Source organism: Nothobranchius furzeri, chromosome 13 (genome assembly GCF_043380555.1).
Source record: "Nothobranchius furzeri strain GRZ-AD chromosome 13, NfurGRZ-RIMD1, whole genome shotgun sequence".
Classification (NCBI taxonomy): domain Eukaryota; kingdom Metazoa; phylum Chordata; class Actinopteri; order Cyprinodontiformes; family Nothobranchiidae; genus Nothobranchius; species Nothobranchius furzeri.
In genome coordinates this window covers 66,796,185-66,809,691 of record NC_091753.1, presented here as the reverse complement: position 1 = coordinate 66,809,691, position 13,507 = coordinate 66,796,185, and the positions used below count along the sequence as shown (strand labels likewise).

At 40.0% G+C, this 13,507-nt stretch overlaps 1 protein-coding gene across 4 annotated transcripts in view; it reads right to left on the bottom strand.

Annotated features, from left to right (window-relative positions):
- The window catches only part of blmh (bleomycin hydrolase), a 173,679-nt gene that overhangs the window by 79,525 nt on the left and 80,647 nt on the right, over nt 1-13,507 (bottom strand). For 2 of the 4 annotated variants that reach the window (XM_070543800.1, XM_070543799.1), the window contains exon 3: nt 7,563-7,672. The exons of the other annotated variants lie outside the window; for them this stretch is intronic. In XM_070543800.1, the coding sequence (XP_070399901.1) occupies nt 7,563-7,672 (110 nt within the window). The remainder of the gene's footprint in view (nt 1-7,562; nt 7,673-13,507) is intronic. 4 annotated transcript variants of the gene reach the window in all.

Sequence of the window (13,507 nt, the reverse complement as noted above, 5' to 3'; positions counted from 1 at the left end):
AAGAGCCATTATTTCCCGTTTCCCACATTAAAGAAAACACTGGGAGCCACAGCAGCTGCGGCGTTGTGCACCCCAAGACAGCCAAGAGCTGCTTTAACTGATCATAACAGGTGACAGCAACCAATACCACTCGCTCATGTAGGCTACCTCAAAGTTATCTTTCAACAGAAGATAATTAATAAAACGAGTTTTACAAAATTGATCCAGAAGTTGAAGCCTGTCTGTGCCTACAATAATATTTTTCACCGTTAGTGGTTTTGTTAGTTGAGCAAGTGCCACTTTTTACCGTGTCACACACGTCTCCTTTTAAAACATGTTTAGACTGTTCAGAATACAAATCCAGGCTCTGTCTCATTGGACTGTTGTAATTAAACTTTGTACTGAACAAAGCTTTTCATTAAACAATGTTAAAAAGGATCCGATCAATTGGTTTTCCCCTCATCTACAGTAACGGAGATAACGGCGCAGTGTGCCTGGCACTGGTGTTAATCAAGTTTAATGTTCCTGTTTGCAACAATCTTCACATGAAGGCAAAACTGTTAAATGGCAGGGTTCACATATTTCCCATATTTGATTGTTTATTTTGACAGAGAAACCTCAAGCCTGCAAATGCGCTAACGTTTTTATCGTTACACACATGGCGGAGGTAGTTAGATCAATCAAGAAAAGATTCCCATCAGAACATCTGAGCATTATTGGACACGGAGCTCAGCGCAGCTCACTGTCAGCGCGCACGTAGGTGGACAGCGAGCTGAAGATTGATTCAGCCGATGTGTAGATCAGGGGCTTGGAGCGCGTCGCAGAACCAGAACCATGCAGGAAGATTCCTCTCACTGAAGCAAGTGCTTCCCAAACCCTGTCTCTCAGAGAGACTTGTCACTTAGAAAATGTTCCCTAATTATGAAACTTTGGCTGAATAGCGCTTGTTCCCGTCTCCAATGTGGCAACGCAGCGATGCATTCATGAGCCTGTCTGAGGCAATAGTCCAGAATCTCATATCTTTTTCAACTCAGAAAGCCCCTATAGAGACATTTGCAGGTGCCCTCAGCCGTTGGACCTGTTCAGGTTCACGCAGACAATCTTTAAATTTAGAATTGGCGTACAGATAAAAAATGAATAATATTTTAATTAAATATTCATTAATTATTTTACAAGAAGAGAGCCGCATTAAACGGATGAAAGAGCCACGGGTTGCCGACCCCTGTCCTAGCCGCTTCACACTTGACTGCGACCGCTCCAGTGAAAGCTGGAAATCACTGTCTGATGAAGCCAACAGGACCAACACATCTGCAAAAAGCAGAGACCTGATCCTCAGGAACAGAACAGATCCCCTCAACATCTTGGCTGCTTCTAGAAATCCTGTCCATAAAGGTTATGAACAGAATCGGTGACAAAGGGCAGCCTTGGCGGAGTCCAACTCTCACTGACAATGAGCCCGACTTACTGCCGGCAATGCGGACCAAGCTCTGACACCGATCATACAGGGACCTAACAGCCCGTATCAGAGGGTCTGGTACCCCATATACCCGGAGTACCCCCCACAGCCCCCTCCCCAGGGGATGCGGTCGAATGCCTTCTCCAAATCCACAACACACATTGGTTGGGCAAACTCCCATGCACCCTCCAGAATCCCCCTAAGGGTACAGAGCTGGTCCTGTGTTCCACGGCCAGGACAAAAACCACACTGTTCCTCCTGAATCAGAGGTTCAACAATCCGATGGACCCTCCTCTCCAGAACCCCTGAATAGACCTTAACCAGGGAGGCTAAGGAGTGTGATCCCTTTGTAGTTGGAACACACCCTGCGGTCCCCCTTTTTAAATGGGGGGAAAAAGGTTAAGATGTGCTTATTGTCAATTTTTGATTGACGGCTTTGACCTTTGACCTAGGGCTGCTCAATTAATCGAATTTTAATCACAATTACGATCTGAGTTTTGAACGATTATACAAACAAAACAAGCCGATTATTTGCTCCTCCCACTTGCGCTACCCTGAGTTGCAAATGAAGCGCTCCTCCCACAGTGTTGCCAACTTGGCGACTTTGACGCTATTTCTAACAGCTTTTCAGACATCCATATAGCTGGGGGCAGAGTGAAATCAGGCTGGGGCGGCACTAAATTAGCTGGAGGAAAAACCATGTGTGTGTGTGTGTGTGTGCGTGCGTGTGTGTGTGTCGTGTTGGATGGCTGCTTATACTGAGCCAGGATCCTCTGGAGGTTTCTTCCTGTTAAAAGGGAGTTTTCCTGTCCACTGTCGCTGCATGTTTGCTTAGTATGAGGATTGCTGTAAAGACTGACACTAGTCAGTGACTTGATGGGTTCCTTATATAGGAAACTTTTTTCTGACTGGCTTAATGACCTGACCTAGATGGAATGTTTATTATGTGAAGTGCCTTGAGACGACTCTTGTGATTTGGCGCTTTATAAATAAAATTGAATTGAACTGAACTGAATTAAATTATATTTGGGCTGTAATTACAGATTTATGTTTTTTTGTTTTGTTTTTTTGTTTCATCAGGGGAGACGAATGGTGTGGATGAGGCCTTGGTTAACATGGTGACTGATGATTCCCAGCCCATCACTATTGTGGAGGACAATGGGTTTAAAAACCACGCCTCCGCACGGCCCAAAATTTCCGCAACGCGCACCTAGGAAATTTTCTAACCACGTGGACGGTTGGACGTGGAAAAACATGGCGGACTGGCAAGAACTAGTATGGCAGAGATTCGTAACATTTGTATGATTCAGCTCTCAGAGATCACCGTGATCAATATGTTGTTAATAATTCTTGGAGAGAAATAGCTCGCACTGTCGGAAAAGACGAGGACGCTGTTAAAAATGCTGGAATGCCATGTTGTAAACAACAGTAATTTCTACTTCTACTATGGTGTAGTGTTGGATGCATGCCGTAGAGCTCCATGCTGCCCCGTTCAGTTTGGGAGAATATTGGCTCACCGCAGAGACAAGCCGCATGAACCATAAACGCTGCAAGTTGTGAAGCGCGTTCCATCCGCGAGCCGCATCACCAAGTGGAAAGTAAATGTGTCAAGCATAAACCAAGCTTTATGATGTTCTCCCCACAAGGCAGGTGTGTATCCTAAATGCCATATTAAGAGTCCTACTTTCTTTTGTTCAGGCTTAGAAATCTATGGTGGACCAAAGAAGTCCAAAGAAAAAGCAAAAACAAGTGTGGCAATGGTTTCTGCAGGTAGTGCAACATCAGATATGTGGACCTCCATTAACACTGAGGCATGTCTAGCTGTGACATGTCATTTCATTGATTCAAACACGTCTTTGCAGTCTGTTGTGTTAGATGTGCAGCACTTCCCTAGTGCATATACTGCTGTAACCTGGTACAAGTAGCAGCAGCACTCATGTCAGAGTGGGGGATTACAGACGAGGTTACATGCTGTGTGACTGATGGGGCAGCAAGTCTGGGTGCAAGGGAGCTTCGTTTGTGTCAGTAATTGTGTGGCACATACTATGTACTTTATTGTGAAAAAACCTCTTGATCCACACACTGGATCACATTTCACTCAAGGATGGATTACTATCTTATGTTTAATAAGGACCTAAATAGGATAAAGGATTGCAGAATAGGTGAAAGAGATTTCTCTGGTTACTGTGGAGTTTACTTAAAAATATATTTGGATGGAAAATGAAGGACAACCTTGTGAAGGCTAAATGTTTGCTGATTGACTCAGCCTTTATAAAACAAATGATTACTGATTTTAACGTATATCTTCGAGATAACGATAATGTAGAGATAAACCCAAGTATTGTGTGGGATGCAGCTAAAGCTGCTATCAGAAGAACAATAACGGCCTGGTCAACCATGCTTAAAAAGAAGAAGACACAAGAAGTGTCACAACTACAGGAAAAATTAAAGATCCTGGAACAGTCAGTTTTAAAGGATAAAAATAAAAATACCACAGTAACCCACCAGATTTGACAGATTAAGCTAGGATTAAGACTAGTTTTATTTAGATCATGGATGAAGGATCTGTGCCTCCCTCATGGAAGGAGGCCTTTATATCAGTCTTACCAAAGAGAGGGAAAGATAGATTAGATTGCAAAACTTATAGGCCAATAAGTGTGCTGAACTCGGATTACAAATTATATACAATTATCTTAGTACAAAGATTGGATGCTGTAATACCTTTATTAATCGATAAAGATCAAACGGGCTTCATGAAAATCAGACAAACCCATGATGACATTAGGAGAGCTTTACATATTATTGAACACATAAATAAGAAAAGTAGCTCAATTATCCTTAGATGCTGAAAAAGCATATGATTCAGTGAATTGGGATTTCCTTTATCTAGTAATGAAAGATTTAGTTTCTGCAATAAATTCATAAAATGTTTCCAGGCCCTTTACTCCTTCCCTACTGCCAGAGTTAAAACCAATGGTAGCCTTTCCAATGCTATAACCTTAAAGTGTGGATGTAGACAGGGACGTCCAGCTAGCCCTTATCGTTTTAATCTGTTTATCAAACCCCTAGCCCGGGCCATATGTCAGGAAACGACACTAGAGGGTGTTATAATAGGTGGGGAGGAATATAGGGTTGCCCTGCGATGGACTGACACTCTGTCCAGGGTGTACCTCGCCTGATTGCCCACTGGACATAGGCCGAAACATGTCAGCCGAAGGTAAAGAAACATCTAATTATTTCACTGTGTTAAATAAGAAAAAGAAGATGCTTATGATTTAATAGCAATTCCTATAGTAAAATGGGAGGTGGATCCTCTCTCTCTCTCTCTCTCTCTCTCTCTCTCTCTCTCTCTCTCTCTCTCTCTCTCTCTCTCTCTCTCTCTCTCTCTCTCTCTCTCTCTCTCTCTCTCTCTCTCTCTCTCTCTCTCTCTCTCTCTCTCTCTCTCTCTCTCTCTCTCTCTCTCTCTCTCTCTCTCTCTCTCTCTCTCTCTCTCTCTCTCTCTCTCTCTCTCTCTCTCTCTCTCTCTCTCAGCTTCTGATAAAATTAAAGTCAAAGTGCTATTAGTCCTCACACACTGTTGAAATTCATCTTTAACCCATCCCCGTGAGGGTGAGCTGCAGCTGTGGCCACACTCAGGAACTATTATTTTTATTTATTTATTTATTCATTTATTGACATTAAAATAAAAATACAGAACTAAATTTCTGCAAGCCAAAATGAAAAAGGGGACAGAAAGAAGAAAAACTTATGTTATCTGCCCCTTTTAACTAAAATAACATTAATACAAATGAAACAATCATATGATTCTTAAAAAACTTGAACAATATAGTTTCTGGACTGGTTGGCCGACAAAATCTCAACCCATGAATTGAAAAAAAGAGAAAACAATTTACACAGAAAGAAGCATCAAGTTATAGACCTATATACATACATATATACACATATGCATATATAGACTTGTTTCCTTTTCCTTTTATTTTTTTTCTTTCATCCCCCAACCCCCCTCCCCTCACGCATTTATGTAACGGATCTATATAAGTTAAACATCTCATTTTTTATCTCTTTTTTGAAAGTCAATATTGTTTTTGCATTCTTGATTTCAGTATTTAATTTATTCTACATTTTAACTCCATATATGGACACACAATGTTCCTTTATGAGTAGCCTATGTCTAGATATGTTAAATAATTCATGTCCTTTTAAATCATATTTACTATGTCTTTTTGTAAATCTTTTGATTAAACCTGCAGGTACGTTCCTTTTGTTTGCATTATACATACATTTTAAAATATTGTAGTCCACCAGATCATAGAATTTTAGTGTTTTTAATTTTATAAATAATGGATTGGACGGATCTCTGTAGTTGCTCCTTGTGATTATTCTTATTGCTTTTTTCTGTAAGATGTAAATGGAATTTGTGTAAGTTTTATATGTTGTTCCCCAGATTTCAATGCAGTAGTTCAGGTATGGTATGATCAGTGAGTTGTATGACAAATATAGTGAATTATTATAAAGTAACCATTTTGCTCTATGTAACAGGGCAATAGTTTTAGATATTTTAGTTTTGACACTGTTTTTATGCAGTTTCCAAGACATTTTTCATCAATGATGACTCCCAGATACTTGACTTCTTTTACTCTTTTAATATTAATCTCATCTATATTTAATAAAATGTCATCATTTGAATATGTATTACTAAATATCATAAAACATGATTTATCACTGTTTAATGATAAGTTTGTTCCCATCAAACCATAGTTTAATTTTTTCCATCTGTTTGCATCACTTCTATCATCTGCTCAACATTATCTCCTGAATAATGAAAAGTTGTATCATCAGCAAATAAGGTGCATTTTAATATATTGGATACCTCAACAATGTCATTTATATAAATGATAAATAGTTTAGGGCCCAATACCGACCCTTGTGGTACACCACAAGTAATGTTATTTATATGTGATTTTGTGTTGTTTATTTGAACATACTGCTGCCTATCGGTAAGATAACTTATTATCCATTTTAGGGCCATCCCTGTGATACCATATTTACTAAGTTTTTAATAAGAATTTTATGATCCACTGTATCGAATACGTTTTTTAAATCAATAAAGATACTTATGAGATGAGTTTTTTTGTCAATGGCTTCCGATATTTCTTCTGTTATTTCCATTAATGCCATGGATGTTGAATGATTTGTTCTAAAACCATACTGACTGTCATTTAATATCTCTTCTTTGATCAGGAATCGGTCCAACCTAGCAATACATAATTTTTCTAGTATTTTTGAGAATTGTGACAATAAAGATATTGGTCTATAGTTGGAAAAGATATTAGGTGGTTTACTCTCCCAATCCAACCTTTTAAAGCTGAGTGTCATGCAGGGAGGCATTGGGTCCCATTTTTAAAGTCTTTGACCCACGATCTTCTAGTCCCAGGGTGGAATATCTACCACTTGGCCACTGACAAGATAATAGACAGTGAATCTCTAGGATTATAAAAGCCTGACCGATCTATGTCACACTGTCACTTAACAATCATGGACTCACCCATCTTGACTCACGACAGTTGTTAGCTTAGCATCCAGAAAAAAATGTGTTTTCAGTGAAGTTGACCTTTAAAAATATGAGTGAAGCTGATTTTTCATAGACCTGAAGTTTAGGAAAGTTTTGTTGAACTGTGATCCATTCTAGTTCAAAGGCCAGGAGTGCATGATAAAACACTGCTTTATGTTGGAGATGCTTGAAGAAGACCAACAAGCTTGAAAAAAGAGGCAGGTTATTCTTAAGGCTTAGCAATCATATTTTCAAGTTCGGAACAAGTATTAGTTGCATATATTAGAGAGAATGAGTGGAACCAGCGTGAGACAAAGCCAGAGCACTAGAATAGGACAGACAGACAACAACACGCAAAGCCTGTCAATGCTTTACAGTTAACCATTACACAAAACAGAGGGGTTTACATGGACAATGACAGTATAGAAAAGGAGAAGTCCACAATAATCCTGCACTAATGCAGAAGCGTGCAGTGTGGAAAAAGAACCTAAGCAAAAAGACATGATTCAATACATCTAAATCATCCAATACATGGAAAAAAAAACTGAATTTTTCCACTTGTGGACTGTGCCTTACCTTGTCCCAGAAAAAGAGGTATGACTGACTAAACTCAAATTCCTCTAAATTAAACTTCTTCATGAAAGGAAGTCGCATGACGTTGAGGCACGAGAAGATCCAACATCTTCCTGTTGGGACAAAACACAACAACATGTATGAATGGAAAAGCTTAGAAAAATCACAGAAAACAACCACGAAAGTAAACAGTTTCACTTTAAGATGTATTTATTGAATTTGCATTTCAATTTCAGCTACAAACAAAAAAGCAACATAACATCAAATATTTTTATTTGTTAACATTTAACTATAATTCTATTCAATTGGATTTTTCCAAGGGGCAGACTGGGACATTAATTCAAGTCGGGAATCTTGAAACCATCCCAGGCCTCCGCTCAATTCACACTAAACACAATAAGTGAGTCAGGTTGGGATATATATATATATATATATATATATATATATATATATATATATATATATATATATACATATACATACATATATACATATACATATATATACATGCATATATACATATACATATATATACATGCATATATATACATGCATATATATACATGCATATATATACATGCATATATATATACATATATATATATACCTATATATACATATATATATATATACATATATATATATACATATATATATATATATATATATATATATATATATACAGTGAGGAACATAAGTATTTGAACACCTTGCGATTTTGCAAGTTCTCCCACTTAGAAATCATGGAGGGGTGTGAAATTGACATTGTAGGTGCATTCCCACTGTGAGAGACAGAATGTAAAACAAAAAATCAGGAAATCACATTGTATGATTTGTAAAGAATGTATTTGTTTTGCACTGCTGCTCATAAGTATTTGAACACCTGAGAAAATCAGTATTAATATTTGGTACAGAAGCCTTTGTTTGCAATTACAGAGATCAAACGCTTCCTGTAGTTCTTGACCAGGTTTGCACATACTGCAACAGGGATTTTGGCCCACTCCTCCACACAGATCTTCTAGATCTGTCAGGTTCTGGGGCTGGTGCTGAGCAACAAGGAGTTTCAGCTCCCTCCAAAGATTTTCGATTGGATTTAGGTCTGGAGACTGGCTAGGCCACTCCAGAACCTTGATATGCTTCTTATGGAGCCATTCCTTGGTTATCCTGGCTGTGTGCTTCGGGTCATTGTCATGTTGGAAGACCCAGCCACAACCCATCTTCAATGCTCTGACTGAGGGAAGGAGGTTGTTGCTCAAAATGTCACAATGCATGGCCCCATTCATCCTCTCCTTAATACGGTGCAGTTGTCCTGTCCCCTTCGCAGAAAAGCACCCCCAAAGCATGGTGTTTTCACCCCCATCTTCACAGTAGGGAAGGTGTCTCATCTCATCTGACCACATGACTTTCTCCCATGCCTCCTCTGGATCATCCAGATGGTAACTGGCAAACTGCAGACGGGCCTGGACATGTGATGACTTGAGCAGGGGAACCTTTTGTGCAATGCGTGATTTGAAACCATGACAGCATAGTGATCTACCAACAGTGACCTTTGAAACTGTGGTCCCAGCTCTCTTCAAGTCATTGACCAGCTCCTCCCGTGTAGCTCTGGGCTGATTCCTCACCTTTCTTATCATCAAGTGATACCCCACGAGATGAGATCTTGCATGGAGCCCCAGTCCGAGGGAGACTTACAGTCGTCTTTATCATCTTCCATTTTCTTACAATTGCTCCAACAGTTGATCTATTTTCACTAAGCTGCTTGGCAATTTCCCTTAGCCCTTTCCAGTCTTGTGGATGTCCACGATTTTGTCTCTGGTTTCTTTTGACAGCTCCTTGGTCTTGCCCATGGTAGTAGTTGGAGTCTGACTGACTGTAGGGTGGATAGGGGTCTTTAAAGAGCTCAGGTGCTACTAATTAAGATTACTAAGTGGAGTAGAGGTGGACTTCTTAAAGGCAGAGTAACAGGTCTTTTGAGAGCCAGAATTCTTGCTGATTGCCAGGTGTTCAAATACTTATGTCCAGCAGTGCAAAACAAATAAATTCTTTACAAATCATACAATGTGATTTCCTGATTTTTATTTCTATTTTTTACATTCTGTCTCACACAGTGGGAATGCACCTACAATGTGAATTTCAGACCCCTCCATGATTTCTAAGTGGGAGAACTTGCAAAACCGCAAGGTGCTCAAATACTTATGTTCCTCACTGTATATATATTAGGGCTGCACGATATAAGAAAAACCTGCGATATTCGATAACAGTGCTTAATATTGCGATATCGATATTACTCACGACTAATGAACAAATACTAAAGTATGCAGTGTTGATGTCGTCTGGCGTGTGACGTCTGCTCTGGGTTCAAAGCAAACAAAAACTAATGCATGAATTCCATTACAACATAACATTTTTATTGCAATAATATGCAGCTGCACCTGCTACTGTATTAGCAGCTGCGCCTGCTACTGTATTAGCAGCTGCACCTGCTACTGTATTAGCAGCTGCACCTGCTACTGTATTAGCAGCTGCACCTGCTACTGTATTAGCAGCTGCACCTGCTACTGTATTAGCAGCTGCACCTGCTACTGCATTAGCAGCTGCGCCTGCTACTGTATTAGCAGCTGCACCTGCTACTGTATTAGCAGCTGCACCTGCTACTGTATTAGCAGCTGCACCTGCTACTGTATTAGCAGCAAAACAACAAACTGCAAGCATGCAGTTTCTCAGTGACTTTAAAACATCACCTCCACCATAAAACTTTTTCTCATGCTCCAAATACAGAAAAACATCCCTTACCAGGGTTTTTTGAGTAAATAAAAAAAATCAGAATAAATAGTTTAAATGTTAAATAATAGTTAACATCACTTAAATGCAACAGCAAATTCTCTCATTGCTACTGAGCATTTTCTCCACTTATGTGGTTATGATATAAGGCTGTTGCTGCAATTGGGAAGGGAACTGTGCTGGGCCAAACTAGGAGAACATTAAGATTTTCTGAGGGAAAGAGAAAAACAATTGTCTACCTTTCAGAAGAGGAACTGGCAAAAAAATACTACATGGAAAATATGTGAAAACGTTTGGTTTTAACCCCAAATTGAACAAGTTTACCAAGATCTTAAAAAGCTGCTCAGATGATGAAACTGCAACTATGATTCTGATAACAAGCTAACAAATTGAACTAGCTCCTCTAAGATACGGCTAGCAGAGCTTCTGACTGACAGTTTATGTGCAGCAGCAAATCAACTATCCTGATTAACAAGGTTACAAAAGCTCATAAATGGAAAATTACTTTGATGTGTGGGGGAACTTTTACAGGCCCTCTTTAGCTGGGTGGGACTGGGAGGAGAGTGCTGTAGCCTTTTAGCTGGAAGATAACCGGAGCCTGGGGATAACATCACCACCCAGAGGAACACTAGCGACATGGAGGTAGGTGGGTTGGTTCACCGGCACGTGTCGGAGTCAGCCCGGTTACTATCAGCTGCTTAACGACACCGAGCGGACTCACGTTCACGTTTGAAAGCAGCACTGATTCCAGAAACCTCAGCGCAAAGTGCGTTCGTTGCTCTGAGCCAGCATGACGAACAAGGGAACGGTGCTGCTAACTCAGTTCGGGTGTTGCTTTCCATCCTAAGGGTCTATGTAGGGGGCGGGCGTATTACATGAACGGACCCATCTGATTGGCCGCATATCAGAAGGGCTACATTTGATTCGTCAAATAATACTTCCGGGTAAAAAAAACAGAGCTGGTTTACAAAAAGCTGATGTATGACATGGATGGAAATGTTTGAACCAAACATTTATCGCCGTTTTTGAAGTGCTTTGCGATGGGCCTATTGCACGTCCCGTTATCGCGATGACGATAATTTTTCGATATATTGTGCAGCCCTAATATATACATATATATATATATATATATATATATATATATATATACATATATATGTACAGTATACATCAGACCTGGGCATTTTACGGCCCACGGGCCACATACGGCCCTTTGGTTGACTTTGACCGGCCCGCGTAAGGTTAATTGGAAAATACAAAATAAATGTATTTTCTCATTTTACCTCATGCATGGGCTAAGGCTGCATTGCTTTTATTTTGAAGTTGTTTTTTACGTGCACAATGACGCAATACGTATAGCAACAAGTGCCCGCGGTTGACATGGTGATTGTAGCCCCCAGAAATGTCCGCTCATGCAAAAAAAAAAAAAAAAAAAAAAAAGAAAGATGCCAAATACAGGATTTTCAACAAAAATTGGGACTGCTAATTTTTTTTTTTACTGAAGTCGGAGGTAAAGCCGTGTGTTTGGTTTGCGGGGAGGAGATTGCCGTATTTAAGGACTACAATTTGAGTCGGCATTACGACAAGAAACACTCGGAAAAATACAAGAACTTGTCTGATGCTGAGAGGGCACGGACATCCGAAGCTTTGCTAGCAAAGTTGCAAAAGCAGCAAGGCTGTTTTACTAAGCTTCACACATCCAGGGATGCAGCAGCCAGGACCAGCTTTGTGATATCCCACAAAATAGCTAAAAACAGCAAGCCGTTTTCGGAGGGAGAGTTTGTCAAAGAGTGCATGGTGGACTCCGCAGCACTAATATGCCCTGAAAAAAAAGGCGCATTTGAGCAAATCCCGCTGTCCGGGCGAAACGTGGGGAACCTGGAGCTTCAGCTGCAACGTGAAGTGGCAAGTTTTGACTTTTTCTCATTGGCCTTAGACGAGAGCTGTGATGTCCGGGGGATAACGGAGCTCACAGAGGAGCGGGCAGCAATGCGGTCGATGAAAGGGACAACGACAGGGAGTGATCTTTCTACAGAGGTAAATGCGTGCACGGACACTCTGGGATTGAAATGGGAGAGACTGTCAGGTGTCACAACAGACGGTTGTCCAAATCTTACAGGGAAAAATGTCGGACTTTTGAAACGCATGCAAGATAAAGTGACAGAAATCGATGCAGATCAAAAATAGGTGTTTTTGCATTGAATTATACACCAACATGTGTTGTGCAAGTCAGTGCTAAAAATCAACCATGTTACTGATGTTGTTACTAAAATAATAAACTTCATCAGGGCACGGGCGATGAATCACAGACAGTTTGTGGCTCTTTTGGAGGACTCCACACAGCTGTCAGATGGCTCAGCCTGGGGAAAGTGCTGAAGAGGGTTTGGGACTTGAAAGCAGAGATTCAGGATCTCTGCGGGATTTCTACTCTTCTCTTAAGGAGGAGAACTTTCCAAACCTGAGGAGACATGCTCAGAAGATGTTGGTTTTCTTCGGCTCTACCTACATTTGTGAACAAACATTTTCATGATGAAGTTTACAAAATCCAGGTATAGATCCTCTCTCACTGATGATCATTTGTCAGCTGTGCTTCGCATCTCCACCTCAGACATTCAACCTGACTTTGATGCACTCGTTAAAGCACAGCAGAGACTAGATTTCTCTCACTGAATAAGAAAAAAATCGCTTAAAAACACAAAATAAGGTGTTTGGACCACAAATGTAGGCAACTAGCAGTGAACTGGGACACTTTTTTTGAAACCTCTTTCTCAAGATCACAGTTCAGTGATTTTATTTTACAGACAATACTGTGTGTCTGTAGAATGCTAAGAACCTCTTTCCAACAATATTTGAAACTCAAAATGTGTTTTGGAGTGAATGTGACTGAAACTGTTAACTAATATAAGTCACAAATGTTTAACAGAAACCAAATGCGCACTTTGTTTACCATTGCCTTGGGAAATTTGAATAAATCACATTTTTGTAAGCCAACCTCACTTTTTCCTTTTTGCTCATTTATAACATATAGTCTACTCTTACCAGCTTGAAATAACAATGGTATTTACTGCTTTTTATGAAGAAATACCATTAATATTATGCATAATTGACTTCAGCCTTTTGGCCTGGCCCTCCACAATATTTTCTATTTCTCGTGTGGCCCCATGGAA